This window comes from Paroedura picta, chromosome 8, assembly GCF_049243985.1.
Source record: "Paroedura picta isolate Pp20150507F chromosome 8, Ppicta_v3.0, whole genome shotgun sequence".
NCBI classification, from domain to species: Eukaryota; Metazoa; Chordata; class Lepidosauria; order Squamata; family Gekkonidae; genus Paroedura; species Paroedura picta.
This window is the reverse complement of record NC_135376.1, coordinates 6,354,420-6,370,738: the sequence shown is the minus strand read 5'-3', so window position 1 is coordinate 6,370,738 and position 16,319 is coordinate 6,354,420. Positions and strand designations below refer to the sequence as shown.

Genomic DNA, 16,319 nt, shown 5'->3' with positions numbered 1-16,319 from the left:
TCATCTCGGCAATCTTTACGATGGGCCCAGAAAACGTAAAAATCGTCCATCAACCAGTATGGTGACCCTAGAGGGCAAAGGTGGCTCTCCAAAGCTCCACGGACTCCAATTCCCATGGTCCCTGGCAGGGGCTCATGGGAATTGTGGTCCATGAACATCTAGAGACCCACAGTCTGGCCACCTCTGCTAACGGGTTTTCAAGGCCGAGGTGATTTGCCACCATGGACTACCTCTGCGTAGCCACCTTGGTCTTCCTGGATGTTCTCCCAAATACTAACCAGGTATTCTCTGTCCAGCCTGGACTATTCCTGAAGCTCTACCAATTACGCCAACATTTTTATCCCCATGTTTCTGCAAGGGCTGAGCAGACTTCTGTCGTTAATTCATTTGCGCAAACCACCCTGCAAGGTAGGCAAGACCAGAGAAACAGCAGCTGTTCCGAGGTGGAGGGAGGTCCTCCCCGTCATACCACAGGTGCTCTAGATCATGACCACACCCTGTCCCCGTTCCCTTCCAGAATAATCCTAACATTATAGGAAACGGGGGAACTGAGAGGAGCGCCTTGACCCAAGGCTATTGAGGGAACTTGCAGAACGAGCGCCATTTGAACTCAAGACCCAGTATGCAGCTCAGCAGACAGCTGCTGGGTCTGCCCAACGGGCACGGGGGAGGCCAAGGACTCCTCAGGATCTAGGGCTTAATCCTTGCACACCCACCCACTCACATCTCACCCCACACCCTAAGGGCCAATTCAAGTGCTGGGAGCTTTCCTTCAGGGGGAGAGATGCCACCTGGGGCTTAGAACCGGACCATTCTGGGAATATATGTTGGGGAGACAACTCAAAGGAGAGCTCAGCTTAACAGAGGAAGAAAATCTCATCCTTTCAAAATCCTTTTGGAAGCAGGAAGACACGGAAAGGGTTATTTGAGGCACCTTCCACACAGGGACAAAGGGAAGCAGCAAGCTTGGGGAGATAGATGAACCTTTGCAGGGGTGGGCAAACTCTGGCCCCCCAGCTGTCCATGGACTACAATTCCCATGAGCCCCTTTTAGGGGCTCATGGGATTTGTAGTCCATGGAGAGCTGGAGGGCCACAATTTCCTCACCCCTGCTCTAAGGGGATCTCAGCCAGCTGTACCCTGACAGATGTTTCGGGGACCCAGGATGCAACCACACCTTCACACTCTCTCCTTTCCAGGCCTGGACTCGCCGACTTCCAGATCACCCCGGCCCCAACAAAGACGCAGGTTCTGCCCTAAGTGAAGATAATGCTGGGGGAGAGTGGGGCAGAAGACGGAGAAAGCCCTTCCTCGGGTGACTGGGAATGAGAGCAAGGGATCGCCTGCGATGGTGGCGGTGCGGAGATCAGCTAGTGCTCTGAAACGGCGCCCAGACCAGCCACCAGAAATCTGTTTCGAGGGTGGGGGGGAGACACGGCAGGGTAGGCAAGACAGCTGGGTGATGACAAGGGAAGGAAATACAGGCAAAAGCAGAAAAAGGCCCAAGGATATATATATATATGAGAGAAAGAGACAGAGAGAGAAGCGGCCATCTTGAGCCAAGCATGCAAGTCACATGGGATGGGGAGGGGGGTGATGCAAAGGACACTGCAGTCAAACTGCCCCTAACCTGGATCCAGCCCCCCTGCCTGCTCGACAGCCTCAAAAGGTCTGCCTCCCCTGGGCCATCTAGCCTCCCTTCTGCGTGAACAGGATCCGCTCCCCTCCTCAAAAGGTCCCGAATGGTAATTTTCTGGGAAAGAGTCCCTGCCTGAACGTATCTCAGCTTTTCTAGGTCGCTTCCAGAGTGCTCCGTGTAACGTTATCTCGGGAATCTTCGCAACGATCCTGCAAGGTAGGGCCCACTCTCGTCGTTCCCGTAACACAGACGGGGACCGAGGGCGAGAGACGACGGCTCGCCCGGGCAAAGGGTGGCGGCGGCGCAACCCCTCTGCAGCTCCACCCGTCTCTTGCAACCCCCTACCTGACAGGGCGGGACAAGCCTCCGCCCCGCCCCTTCCTGGTTCAGCCAGTTTCCCTGCAGCGTCCGAGCAAAACCCCTCTGTGCCTGCCCTCCGCTGCCCCTGCCCGGGACTGCCCGTCAGCATGCAGGAAGGGAAGGGGAAGTTAGTACCTGCTGATGAATAGCACGAGGCCCTGCTGGAAACTAAGACAGGAAAGAGTGAAGGGAGAGGAGGAGAAGAAGAGCACAGCATCACTGACAATGGCAGGCCCCTGCCGGCCCCCGACCCCCAAGCAGGCCCCCCCTTTGCCCTGCTCCCCCCCCCCAGTGAAACTGGAGCAGAAGCAGAGGACGGGGTGACATCCAGGACACCTCGCTGCTTTCACGTCTGGCTCCACGGTGCTCGCCCCCAAACCATGTTCCCTGCCCGGCACGCGCCGCAGGTGCATGCCTGAGTCAGCGGCGCCTGCAGACCGAGTCACCCCACAGGGCTTCTCCAGCCCCACGAGCCCTGGAGGAACCGGTTTGGCAGCACGTCGGAGGAGTCCCGGTGGCTGCTCAGAAAGTCTCGCGGCCTGAGGACGAGCAGGCAGACAGACCTGATCTTGCGCCCCCCCCCCCCTTACCTGTCGTGGTTGGGAAGGCGTATTCATTTGGGTAGCTTGCGCTGGGTTAAAAACCACAGGTGCCGGCTGGCCAGGAGGAAATGCTGATTGCTGCCATGGGGGGGAGGGGGGGGGAGAAAAGGGACAAGAAGAGAGCAAGCAGGTTAACAGCTTCAGCATTGGCAGTAAACTGATCCACCACGATCCCGGCAGCAGGACGGGGAGGACGGAGGATTGCTCGCGGACAGCCCCGGGCGAAAGAGCGAGACGGCCCGGGGCGGGGTGCTTCGAGTCCTTACCTGAGGAAGTCCAGGAGAAGGGGAGGGGTGTGGGGCTGATGGGGTTCCTCCTGAGGGCTGTGGAGTTTTGTTCATTTCACGTGGTGCTGCATAAGGATCCCCGTGCTATCTGCCGGGAGGGAAGAGGGAGAAAGGGATCGTCAGACTGGACAGGTGGAAGGAAACGGGAGCAAGGAAACCATCAGCGGGAGGGGGGGTCCAAATCTCCCTTGAAGGTAGCCTGAGCCCGAACTAAACCTAGCAGCAGGCCGGGAGGGGGAAACCGTGGTATGGCTGACTTGGATCTGATGAAGAGAGGTTTGACTTTTGGAAGCTTATACCACCCTCCAAATCACGTTGGGCTGTGAGGAGGCTTTTTTGGCTATCAAGTCACAGTTGATTTATGGCGATCCCACTGGGTTTGGAAGGCACGGGACGTTCAGAGGCGGTCCGCCCTTGCCTGCCTCCACATCGTGGCCCTGTTGTTCCGTGGAGGCCTCACAAGGGCTGACCCTGCTTTACTTTGGAGATCTGACCAGCCTGAGCTACCCAGGTCCGGGGCACTCCGGCGCCAGTGGATTCAAATCTAGGGTTCTGCTGCAAGCAAACCTGGCTACCCTCTGAAAACACACCAGGGCAGTCATCCAGCCTCCATGCCAAGCCATGCCGAAGTGGAACTGCGAAACCCAAAGCAATCGGGACAGAGGAGGGGACCACTGGCAATGACTGAAGGTGCGACCTGGGAGGGTCATAGGGGCGATCCCTGTCCCAAGTTATAAATCAGTCTCCTAGACAACCGCATCTCTGTTACCATGAAGGCCTTACTATTTCCTGATAGCTTTTGCGCTAGGTCTTCCCTGAATTTCTCCCCATCCCATACCTGTATACACACAGCACTACAAACGTACAATTTTGAGAACTTGGGAAACCACTGAATGGAGAAAATCTAGGGAGGCTGGCCATTACCTGGCTCTGTGTAGCGACCCCTGAATTCCTTGGCACTCTCCCATCTAAGGACTAACCGGGACTGACCCTGCTTATCTTCCAAGAGCTGGTGGGATCGGAATAGACTGGGCCAGCCAGGCCAAGGTAAAGGGGAAAGATGAGAGCTGTAAATCATTATGTACTGTTACCTAAGGATTAAAATCTATCTATCTGTCTATCTGCCTATCTGCCTGCCTACCTATCTATCTTATTTACCTACCTACCTGCCTATCTATTTACCTACCTGCCTACCTATCTACCTGCCTGCCTGCCTATCTATCTGCCTGCCTGCCTGCCTACCTACCTACCTATCTATGTTTGGACTTATATACCACTGCTCTCCAAGAGACTCGAGGAGGTTTACAATAAAACAATAAAACAACGCAACCCATAAAATTCCCTTAACACACTGAAACAATAAAAGATGGAAGATCATTAGAGTTCCAGCCCCCCCCCCCTCCAGCCTACAGAAGGAGCTCTTTCATTAGGAGCGAGGGTCCTGATCTCACTGACACTAGGGGATCGATCCCCAGATGGTAACACCGAGACCTCAGCCCGGCCTCAAACAAACGTCTGGTGGAAGAGCTCCGTCTTGCAGGCCCTGCGGAAAGCTGACAATTCCGAAAGGCCCTCAGCTCTTCCAGGAGCTCATTCCACCAGGTTCGGGTCAGGGCCAAAAATGCCCTGGTCCTGGTTGAGGCCAGGCGAATGTGCCAGTGGCCCGGGACACCCAGCAAATTCGTAACCGCAGAGACAAGTGCCACCTTGGGTATCTTGCCATCTGGGTAGTAGGGGAAAAAAATAACCATACAATAGAAACCATGAACTCTGCAGCTAAACAAGTAGCTAGAGCGGGATACGGAAGCAGGTTTCGTGAATTTGTGTTACTGAGGACCATCGGCAGATTTGGACTTCAATCCTATGCTGAAAACTCTTGACCTCTTTCGCACTGCATCACCGTCACACGCACTACGTGGCTCACTTGCTCATGGGCCACACGAGTCATCTTTCAAAAAGAGGTCCTTGAAAAAACAGCCCCTGCCAAAGGCACCGTATCACACTGCAGAACAGGGGTAGTCAAACTGTGGCCCTCCAGATGTCCATGGACTACTATTCCCATGAGCCCCTGCCAGCAATGCTGGCAGGGGCTCATGGGAATAGTAGTCCATGGACGTCTGGAGGGCCACAGTTTGACTACCCCTGCTGTAGAACATCAGCCACAAAATGAGCAGCTATTTAGATGGGGAGCAAAATTGCCCCTTGAACGTTTCCCAAAGAATTGATATACAACAGAAATTTTTCTCATTGGCCGTTCTGCCAAACTTCCAATGTTTCCATTAGAAAAACTGGGAGGGAAATCCTCCCGGATCGAGGATCCAGGTTTTCCCCAGGCCTCTTGGGGGGGGAAAACATACCAGGGGGGAGGGTGCAAAGTGACTACCCAAGGGGACCCAACACACACAAAATCCAGTAGAAAAACTGGGCATTTGGAGGGAAATTGGAACAAATGAGAAAGAGAATACGCTACAATAGAATATCCGTTTGGAATAAGCGGAACGCTTTTAAGGAAAGATTTTACTCACTCAAAAAGTGGAACATCTTTTTTTTTTACTGAAGACGAGCTAAAATAGTAGAGGATGGTCATTTCTGCGGGTAATGGGGATATGCAACATTTTCAAAGGTAGATTTATTGCTTCAACGGGACCAGTTTTCTTTGCCGTTAATGTGCGACCGCGAGCAGAACAAATTGCTGCAGAGATCAATGTTCCCCGCGTTAAAATTTAACTCCCAAGTCCAAAGAGTCCACTAGTCCTTGGATTATTTCTGCCCAAATAATACTTTCTTTTGGTTAAGGCAATGTAGGCCTTTCCCGTTTTTTGTCCCGGCTCTCCGATGGCAAACGCTAAAAGCCTGGGATGAGCAGTCTGCTGTATGTTGTGTATCCCTTGCATTGATTTGCACTGGCAACACTGCTTGTAGAAAGCCAAGGCATTTATTTATACTTCTAGAGGCGGAACAGCAATATATATCCTATAAAATACAATATATTGTGCTACAAATTATATGCTTAGAATTGCATTTACGCAGTCCCGGTCGCCCAGCATTGTCTATCCCAGGTCTTTGTGCCCTGAGTGAATTGTTTTATATGCTTCACAATCCCAGCTATAACCAAAGTAAGGGGGGGGGGGTGAACCAAAATCATAAAGAATGTACTTTAGGGCCAGCATTTGCCCTGCCAGCATTTGCTCATGGGAGTTGTAGTCCATGAACATCTGGAGGGCCACAGCTTGAGTACCCCTGCTTTAGGGTGCTGGGGCAACAGAGTCAGTTCAGGGCTGTCCCAAAAGGACCGTGTCTACTTCGGGGCTAATCCAGTGATGTGGGGCTGATATTTCTCCACGTAAAATTCCCCTGCAAACTTTTCCATCTCACATATAAAAACACATTCTGTGTGCATGTTTGCATGTATATGTGTGTTGTCCGCAATTCTCTGCCGAGATACAGTGACCCTTTGCGGGATATAGAGCGTGGACAGACCTCGGTGTTTGTACAGGATAAATTATATTTCTCCTGGATGGATGCTTTCGGCCGATCCGACCTTGAGCAGGCGGGTTTGGACTAGATGGCCTCTACGGGACCTTCCCACTCTAGGATTCTATTGGGCTTCTGTGGCCAACGTTATTTACATTTTCCTAACACAACTTAACAGTTTCCAGCTGAACGGAAGCATTTTGCTGGAAAAACCCTCGGTACTGAGATTTCTCAGTATTTCCAGTGCTTGCCTCCACGTCATGCCCCTGACTGTTCTTTGGAGGAATGCCTTTCAATCCTTGAAGGCCTCCCATCCAAATACTAGACAGTTCTGGGCCATGATTGCCTGGGGGACGGCAGCGGCAGCCGTCAGGCAGTGGGTTGGTGGTAGAGCAGCCGCTTGGCATGCAGGAGGTCCCCGGTTCAGTCATCTCCAGCTGAACAGGAGGTGGTGGAGTGAAAGATCTCCACCTGTGCTCCTGGAGAACACCGAGGCTCATAGTACAAGGCAGGGGTGGGCAAACCGTGGCTCTCCGGATGTCCGTGGACTACAATTCCCATGAGCTCCCGCCAAGTGCATCCGGAGAGCCAGTTTGGCCACCCCTGGTATAAGACGATGCCGTGTGACAGCAGCTGCCAGTCTGACTCAACGATCCAGGACTAAGGGGAAACCACGAGTGCACCTGAGCAAAGCTGCCAGTCTGTCTCGACAACAATGACCAAGGCTCTGATTCACTGTTAGGCAGCTCCGGGGGTTTACGTGAGCGTTGCTGCCTGCCTGAGTCGACAATACCGACTCTGCTGGACTAAGGGTCTGATTCAGTATAAAGAAGTAGCGTGGGTTTGCGTGGGCGCCGCTGCCAGCCTGAGCAGACAATACTGATCCCGTAGAAGGCAGCTTGGGTTTTCCTAGGCCCCTGAGAAAGCTGCGTGGGCCCCATCTGTGACCGCCAGAGACGTTTCTCAGGCAGATCCCAAATCTAGTCCCCAACTCGCCCACCCCCCAACTCCCACAAGCTGTCTGCCAGGACGTTCCTAAGACTGGTGGGAAGACCACCTCCTTCCTCTTCACCCCAAAGCGTGGAGCAGGGGTAGTCAAACTGCGGCCCTCCAGATGTCCATGGACTACAATTCCCAGGAGCCCCCTGCCAGCATTCGCTGGCAGGGGGCTCCTGGGAATTGTAGTCCATGGACATCTGGAGGGCCGCAGTTTGACTACCCCTGGTGTGGAGCATCAATGAGAAGGCGGGCAAGGATTCCTGACAGCTTCCGGTCTCCTCCCAGGGAGCATCAGGATCAAGCCAGGACTCCAGCCGAGTCGCCTGCCCTCCGGGCGCTGCCGCTGCACCACCCAATCACGATCTTGCAAACCCGGAGCCCCCCCCCGTCCCCCCCAGCGTTGCAGGCGGCTGGCGAGGGAAACGAACGGGGGAACTCCTCCCATGGCTGCAGGCAGGAAGCGTACTGGCGCGGCTTCCTGGCACAGGCAGGCAGGAGGAGCCCGGCCAGCCGGCTACGGCCTAGACGTCACCAGGCCCTACTCTAAGGAAAGGGAGCCGAACTCACCTAAGCGAGAATCACGAGGGAACAAAGGAACTGCTTGTCACATTCCGGCACGCAAAAACCACCTCCCCCCCCCCCGGGTTGGCTCTCTCTCTCCCCCCCCCGCCTCCCCCAGATGCTGGCATCTTCAGATTGTTCCGGAGAGCGGCGAAGAAACACAGACGCCTGCCGAAAGCCTACAGGCCTTGCCTGGCAAGCCCACCCCCTCCACCCCATACGGAGCAAAGGCCAGGGAATTGCTGCCAAGACTCTGGGCAGTAAACAGCAATCCAAGCCATGGGGGGGGAAGAGATCCCTTCGGGCCTGCCCACGAGGCTGTGCCCGCTGGAGTTCAAAACAAAACAGAAATGGGGGTGGGGAGGGAAGAGGGGGCACAAGCAGACGGCAAGACGAGGTGGGAAAGCCCCCCCCCCAAATACCCAAACAGCCCTGGTGCCCTGCTGTAACCTGACCCACAGTGCCCCGCTGCCCCCGGGCGGGCGTTTCAGGCTAGGGAGATTTGCAAAAAGTGAGGGAGGAAGAGGGTGCCGGGTGAGCCCTCCAGACTACAGGGTTGAACAGGGGCCGTGGAGGACCCCTCTGTGCTTCCCTCTTCCACAGTAGGCCCAGGCCTAGTTGAAGATTAACAGGGGAGGGGTCCACAAGGATCTGAACTAGCCGGACAGTTCCCCCCCCCCAAGCGGGTCGGCCTCTATAAAGTCTTATGACATCGGCATGCATTATAATTCCGTGAAAAGGCGCAGGCCAGCGGCTGGGGAGGGGGGGGGGGTCTGGTTCTTCCTGCCCCCAAGACTCTGCTTGCCAGCTGCCGGACAAACACTCCGCCCTCCCCGGCCGTCTTTCCCTCCCCACGGGTCGAATTCCAGCCTCCCTTCTCTGTAGCACAGCACCAAGGAAGGAGTACTGGAGCTTCGGAATCCAGCTCTCCAAACCCCCAGTTAGGGCGAGCCCGGCTCTTCAAGGGGAAGAGCACCCCGCACCCACCCCCACCCGAGGACACGGCCCGCCCTCCCCAGTGTCCGCGGATGGAAACGGGCGGGGGGGACGGGGGACTCACCCCTGAGTTGGAGAAGGCCGGGCCGGGTTTGCAAAGCAGCCGAGACTCTTCATCCGAGGGACTTTGAGAACACGATTTGGGGAGGGGACACACACACACACAGAGGGAACTGTCAGCCAGCAACCCTGCTGGTGCACAGCAGGGAGGGTCCGGCTTGCCAAACATGGGCAAGGCAGGGGACGGTCCCCCACCCCCACCCGAAGAAGGCCAGGAACATGAGTGCCAGGAGCTGCCGGTGGTATCAGATCGCAGTCTGCTGCACTGCAGAGACACGGAGACGAGGGAGAGCAGAGCGCGAGAGACGGAGAACCAGGGAGCACCCCAAACCCCACCCACATGCGCAGCCGGGCGGCCCTGAGCACTGCCCAAACCGGTCAGTCCCACGCCTACACGGCTGAGTCACTGGCCCTGCCCCGGCAGGAGAGAGGGAGGGAGGGAGGGAGGAGGGAGGGCAGGCACGCTCCTGTCCCGGCCTGGCCCAGCCCAGCGTAGCCGCTCCCCTCTTAGCAGGGCCCAAGATCCAGGCACCCACCTGTGCTGCTGGACGGGCCAGCTGGCCCCCAAGGCGGCAGGAGCCCAGGCAGGGCCCCGAACCAGAAGCATGCGGAGGGCTGGGGTGGGGGGGAATCTTGAGACTGACCCCTTTTCTTGACTGCAGGCAGACCACGTGGCCCTGGCTAACTCACTCGCAGGCCCGGCCCCTCCTCTGGAAAGTGGGAATCGGGGCCACGCAGACGGTGGCTCACACACTCCCTGCCCCTGCCAGACTGGTGATAAATAGCAGCTGGCATTTCTCAACTTCTTCCCAGCCACGCTCGAAGGGACAGGAGGACCGAAGAAGACCAGAGGCGGACCTAGGGCTGCCAATCCCCAGCCAGGGCCTGGAGATCTCTCCAGTCAACAGAGATCAGTTCCCCGGGAGAAAATGGCTGCTTTGGGGGGGTGGATCCTCAGGCACGGTGCCCTGCCACCTATCGGCTCACTTCCGCTGCTGGTGCTCAGGACTGGTTCGTGGTGGCAGCAGAGGAGCCAAGCTGGAACGCTCCAGCTATCCATGGACTAAAATTCCCACAAGCCCCTGCTGTCAGATGCTGGCAAGGGTTCATGGGAATTGCAGTCCGTGGACATCCAGAGTGTCCCGGTTTGGGCACCCCTGGTTTAAACTATGGGTAGAATGGAACCAGTTGGATAGGAGGGGGGGGGATCCTGCATTCACCAGTGGGTTGGACTAGATGGCATCTATGGACCCTTCCTGCACTAGGATTCTATGAAATCAGAGCTCTTAGCCGTAGGGAAGCCCCATCCCTTCGGTTCCTTGCCACACTTATGAGGATACTTAACTATTTGACTTCTGCCAACCCCCCAGGGCCACTGGGTTTCAAGGCAAGAGCCAAGGATAATTAGTAGTGTAGAAAAGGGTGGGGGTTCACACCCAGGTTAAGCCTGCACAGCTCAGGGCTAGGAGATCAGCATGGAGGGGCAGAGGTCTCTGAGACTCCCTGCTCTATGAGAGTCAGATGCTGCTTCTCTTCTCCAGCACTGAGGCCGGGCCTCCAAACCCCCTGCAGCCCAGTGCCTTGGCTACCGCAGGTCAGTTAACTGCTGGGTCCACCCCTAGAGGGCTAGCTGCAGTTTTGCCACATAGCTGCTCAGCATTCACAGCCAGCTGCCTTTCCATCCCTCAGGCTTCGGCCAGCTTTTTTTGGATTGGGGGGGCAGTGGAGAAATGGGAGGGGGGGGGCAAAGGTTTAAAATTACAAGCGGGCAAAGGTCATTCACTTCATTTATGTCAGCCCAAAAGGGCTCAGGAACAGTTGTGTCAGGGCTCAGCTCTGCGGCCCTTCCTTGCCCACCCAGGGAAAGACTACTTGCCACTTTGGGGTCAGGAGGGCATAGCTCCTCCAGGCCGGACTGGCCAGGGATGCAGGCTTTCTTGGGGGATCATCTGGACATGGAACTGAGGCCGCTCTGCGTGGGCGGATAACTGTGAGTTTCCTACACTGTGCAGGGGGCTGGACTAGATGACCCTGGGGGGTCCCTTCCAGCTCTATGATTCTACGCCCTTCTCCTAGGATCCTCGCAACAACCTTGTGAAGTAGGCGAGGCCGAATGTATGCGACTAGCCCCAAAGACAGCCAGTGAGCTTCGCTGGCAGAGCAGGGATCTGAACCTGGTCACCCTCCATCTTAATCTAACATTCTGACCACACCGCCACAGCCCTCCCCCTCCCCAAAATACACCGGCTCTCACATAAATTCAAAATAGGGACCACAACCCCAACAGTATCAAGCTGACGGTTCCTGGCTGATCAGCATCCTGACGGCCCAAGCAGGAGAGGAAAAGGCAAAAGGCACGGGTGACTGCTGACAACGTTCTGGGCCCCCACCAAGTGTTTTGAGGAAATGAGTGGGACCGGGTAGATTAAAATAGCATTGTTTTGGTGGCAGCTGGTCCTGGTGTTTGCTCTATTCTTTCCCACCCTGTGCTTGGGTTTCTTCTACGGGTGTCTCTACCTCCTGCGGTGGCCGTTTTGTAGCTGTCCCCACCACCTTGGGCAGGGGTAGTCAACCTGTGGCCCTCCAGATGTCCATGAACTACAATTCCCAGAAGCCACTGCCAGCATTTGCTGGCAGGGGCTTCTGGGAATTGTAGTCCATGGACATCTGGAGGGCCGCAGTTTGACTACCCCTGACCTTGGGTCATAACCCCAAAGGAGCCCCAAAAGCTAGGGACGCCTGCGACAAGAGACCCACAGACCCCCCGAGAAGAGGCAAGCAGATCACAGGACACGGTATGTCTACTTAAGTTTAGAAAGAGGAAGGCACCATTTTGGCACACTTTGAGAGATGCGCTTTTTCGCGAAGGCCGTGGCTGCTGCCAGCCGGAACAAACTCAAAGGAACGCTGGTGAGGATCCACAAGGGCACTGCAGTTGCAGACGCCACCCCAGAGGGAAGCCACGCAGGCGGCTTTTCCCGGATCGCAGCCCGGCGCCTTCTCCCCGGAAGAGCCCGCCGTCGAGGGAGGAAGGAGGTGCTGGACCCCGAGCGGACGCTTGCCTGACAGCTGGCCAAGTTGGCGGACGTCCTATCCGCGCACCCGCCCAAGACTTCGGCTGGTCAAGGTCTGCCTGCCGGTGTGTGATATCGATTAGCCGGGCCAACCTTATTAAGCAAACACCTGGGAAGGTCTGTGGAAGTGGGCGGGCGGAGAGATTTAAAGCTGCAGCCGTGCGGAGATGAGAAAGCAGGTTGTTTGCAGCTTTGATTGGTGCACCCCGCCAGGGAAATTAGGGAAGCCAATGGGGAACCTTCCGCGAGGCACCTCTGCTTTCCCTGGGATTGTTCTTTCTGCCCCAACTGCTCTCCTCCTAGGTCCATGGACTACAATTCCCATGAGCTCTGGCTAGCCCCATACTGGCTCTCCGCAGACCTCTGGAGAGCCACAGTTTGGCTACGTCTGTCCTAGTAGGTGACAAACTTTTTTTTTTTGGGGGGGGGGGAGAAGAGCTAGGAATGCACCCCTTCCATTCAAAAAGTTCAGCCCCGTGCACAGCTGGTTTCGCTGCATTTTCACAACCACCCTGTGAGGTAGGCTAGGTCCAGACCGAGCTACTCCCCCATGGTCACCCAGCCTGTTTCACAGCAGGTCCTTCTGACTCGAACCACAACACTGCTCGGGCACCGATCTCCTTCACGGACTGCTTTCCAGGGCAAAACCCAAGATCTAGACCAGGGGTAGTCAAACTGTGGCCCTCCAGATGTCCATGGACTACAATTCCCAGAAGCCCCTGCCAGCATTTGCTGGCAGGGGCTCCTGGGAATTGTAGTCCATGGACATCTGGAGGGCCGCAGTTTGACTACCCCTGATCTAGACAGCCAGTAAAGTGAAATGGCCAGCAGACCCAACACCCACACTTGGAGGGGGGAGCTTCCCCACCCCAGGGTGCCAGCCCGCGTTTCATTACGATGCCAGCCACTCTGGGCGGGGAATGCAGCAGCGGAAGCTTTACAGGTAAACAACGCTGACAGCCACCCTGGCTGGAGGGTGGCCAGGCGCTTCCGCCCATGCCTAGCCTGAGCCGGGAGGCTTCCTATGAAGACGACGCCGATCAGCCCCCGCTCCCTGCAAACACGAGAAGCTGCCCAATACTAAATCAGAACCTGGGTCCGTCGAGTTCAGCCTCGTCTGCCCGTCCCGGGTAAAGAAAGGGTCCTTTGCAGGTTGAACCCGGGACCTTCTGCCCTTCCAACAGACGCTTGGGAGCTAATTTCAACCTGCCTCTGACCCGCAGCCGGGCATGTTTCTGGAATGCATCTCAGGAGGATGAACCCAAAAAACCCTGCGGAAGAGGCAACAGAGATCAGGTCCTATTCCCCGGCTTCATCAGACTAAGCGGCAAGGGACGGTGGATGAGTGGCACGGCATCCACTTGGCACTCAGAAGGTCCCAGGTTCAATCCCTGGAGTCTCCGGTCGAAAAACGTCCAGGTAAGTAGATGATGGGAAAAGAAATCTGGAGAGCTGCTACAGGCCTGAGCAGACAATACTGACTTGGATGGACCAAGGGTCTAACTCAGGAGTAGTCAAGCTGCGGCCCTCCAGATGTCCGTGAACTACAATTCCCAGGAGCCCCTGCCAGCATTTGCTGGCAGGGGCTCCTGGGAATTGTAGTCCACGGACATCTGGAGGGCCGCAGTTTGACTACCCCTAACTCAATAAAAGGCAGATTTGTGTTCCACTCTGCTTTCCACAGATGGAGGAGACTCTTCCTTTGCAAGCAAGAGAGCCGGCAAAAGAATCCAAGTGGAAGGAATGCACCTCCAATTTCTAAGAGGTGGAGGAGACACGAACAAGCAGAATTCATCAGAAACTACCATCAAGATGCCAGTAATGTGAAACCATGCACGCCTACAAGGCAACTGATGTTTTATAAAGAGGGGGGTGTTCTGCACATGGTCAGGAGGCCTGGTTCTGTGAACAAATTGCCCTGTTCCTGACACCCAGGACAGGTGAAGAGGGCGGACTCCCTGGAGAAGTCTCTGACTAACATTCCCCAATACCACTGAGCCGGTGGCCTCTCGATATTATTAAAACACTAATATAAGGAAATATTGTAGGATTTTTCCACACTAAACTTTCACTATTGTTACATCAATGTTATATTGGAAGACTCAGCCACTGAAGAAGATATTGAAAACGGAAATTATCTAGAAACGGTTATGGTGAATTCTTCATGTATGTATAAAAATTCGTATTAAAATTGAATATATATATTGTTAGAACAAGAATATTGCCTTGGATTTTTGGTTATTATCCCTGGAGAAGTGGGACAAGACTTAAGCAGATATACATGGGCTTGACCAGGGAGGGAGTGAATGGGGGGGGGGGGGTAGTACCTGTGAATCACAGAATATACTTTGCAAAGTTAACCTTCACCCCTACAGAGGCAGACTGCGAGCCTGAGGGAGGCAACCAGCAGATCCTGGCAGGGACTTTCAGGCCATCCCCACTTTTTTCTTACCCAATATTCTTCTTTCCTCTCATTCTTCCCAGGAACCCAAACCTTTCTTTCTTCCCTGAATGAAACGAAACTCATCGGGTATCTCTACCTACATTTTGGGGAAAGTAGCAAAGCAGTTACGTGCTTCACATTTGTAAGTACGATTTCTTGCCAGGCAGGCAGCCCAGGAGATCTGCACTGAGCTAACCTGCTCAGGTCACATGAACTGTGCTAAAAACTAAACACTGTCCTACTTTAGAGCATCGGGAGCGTCCAGCTGGATCAGAACAGCAGCCCTTCTAGTCCAGTATCCTGTCTCACCCAGTGGCCCAAATGAACACCAAATGAATCCATGCTTACTTGCTACATTCTGTGTACTCTGTCTATTGTCTGCATTCACCAGTGGCCAACCAGTTCCTCTAGAGGACCAACAACAGGGCAGAGAGGCCGAGGCCTTTCTAATAACAGTAGAAGAGCCCTGCTGGATCAGACCACTGGTCCACCTAATCCAGCATCCTGTCTCTCACAGTGGCCAACCAGTTCCTCTGGAGAGCCAACAGGGCAGAGACCAAGGTCTTCATAGGAACATCAGAAGAGCCCTGCTGGATCAGACCAGTGGTCCACCCAGTCCAGCATCCTGCCTTAAAAAGGGGCCAACCACTTCTTCTGGAAGGTCAACAACAGGGCAGAGAGGCTGAGGTCTTTCTAATAACAGGAGAAAAGCCCTGCTGGATCAGACCAGGGATCCCTCTGTCTCACCCAGGGGCCAAGCAGTTCTTCTGGAGGACCAGTGCTAGAAACCTGAGCATTAGTTGGAATACAATTCGGAGGGGGGGGCAGGTTGCTCTGCCTTCCTCGCTCTGAGGAAGCCGCAGTTCACTCCGACTCCCATTTCGCAGGATAGGAAAGATGACTAAAGGTTCAGTGAAACCCGGTTGTGCAATTTAAGGTAACTGCAAGACGAGAGCTCCTGGGTCAATCTGCCCAAGGGCAACCTCGGTATCCTGACATTCCCATTTATAGAGAAGGCAAAAGCTCCAAGATCGTAAACATCAGCCAAGCAATTACTGCAGCTTCTCTTTCGATCCCAGCGTCCCTTCTGCAAGTCCCCGACTCTTCCCACCTGACAAACCCAACAGGCCCCTGTTTAATTGCTGCTTCTTTCCTCTCTTTCACCCAATGAACCTCCAGCAAAACTTATATTGTATGTGCCTTGGGGCAGTGACCTGGTTTTCTTTTCCCACTTGTGTTATCCAGAAAAGCACCATGTATGGAGATAGCACTAAATGAATATGTATCTTCAGAGTCCAGTGGTACTTTTGAGATCAACAGAGGGTAATTCTGCACATAAGCTCTCAGGTACACGCACGCTTCTGCAAAGATCTGAAGGTGTGTGGATGTACACAAAAGCACAAAACGCGCACCCAGAATTAAACTTGGTTGGTCTTCAAGGTGCCGCTGGACTCAAGCGTCGTTATGCTGCATCAGAGCAACAGGGCTAGCCACCTGAAACGATATAAATATCAGTAACTACGACGCCATTAAAGGTTTATTAATTGAGTGGTAAATCTCGGTAACAGTCAGTGTGTCAAAGGGAGCTTTAAGAAATCATTTTCCTAACAGGTCCTCATTTCCTCCCTGCATAAATGGCGAACTGGCCACTTTAGGACCAGCAGCCCCCTCCAATGCTGTTCTGGGCAGCAAATTATGAACAAGAATGACACTGGCGGGAAGGAAGATAAAAGGGGTGGACTTTGCAGATAGTTCTACACCAAATTGGAGAGCCAGTTTGGTGTAGTAGTAAGGAGTGCGAACTAATCTGGCATGCCGGGTTGG

At 54.6% G+C, this 16,319-nt stretch overlaps 1 protein-coding gene and 1 long non-coding RNA gene across 13 annotated transcripts in view; one reads left to right on the top strand and one right to left on the bottom strand.

Annotated features, from left to right (window-relative positions):
* EIF4G1 (eukaryotic translation initiation factor 4 gamma 1) overlaps nucleotides 1-16,319 on the bottom strand; it is an 83,666-nt gene that overhangs the window by 56,088 nt on the left and 11,259 nt on the right. For 7 of the 12 annotated variants that reach the window (XM_077348223.1, XM_077348233.1, XM_077348228.1 and 4 more), the window contains 3 exons: nucleotides 2,868-2,976; nucleotides 2,590-2,679; nucleotides 2,135-2,167 (listed from right to left, as the gene is read on the bottom strand). In XM_077348223.1, the coding sequence (XP_077204338.1) occupies nucleotides 2,135-2,167; nucleotides 2,590-2,679; nucleotides 2,868-2,942 (198 nt within the window). In that variant the 5' untranslated portion in view covers nucleotides 2,943-2,976. Of the gene's footprint in view, nucleotides 1-2,134; nucleotides 2,168-2,589; nucleotides 2,680-2,867; nucleotides 2,977-8,982; nucleotides 9,282-16,319 lie in introns of those variants that run through there. The other 5 variants (XM_077348230.1, XM_077348235.1, XM_077348231.1 and 2 more) reach the window with 3 other exon arrangements.
* Nucleotides 12,341-14,324, top strand: LOC143842912 (uncharacterized). Its single transcript, XR_013233390.1, has 3 exons — nucleotides 12,341-12,448; nucleotides 13,276-13,471; nucleotides 13,737-14,324. It is a non-coding gene; the product is annotated as an uncharacterized LOC143842912 (long non-coding RNA).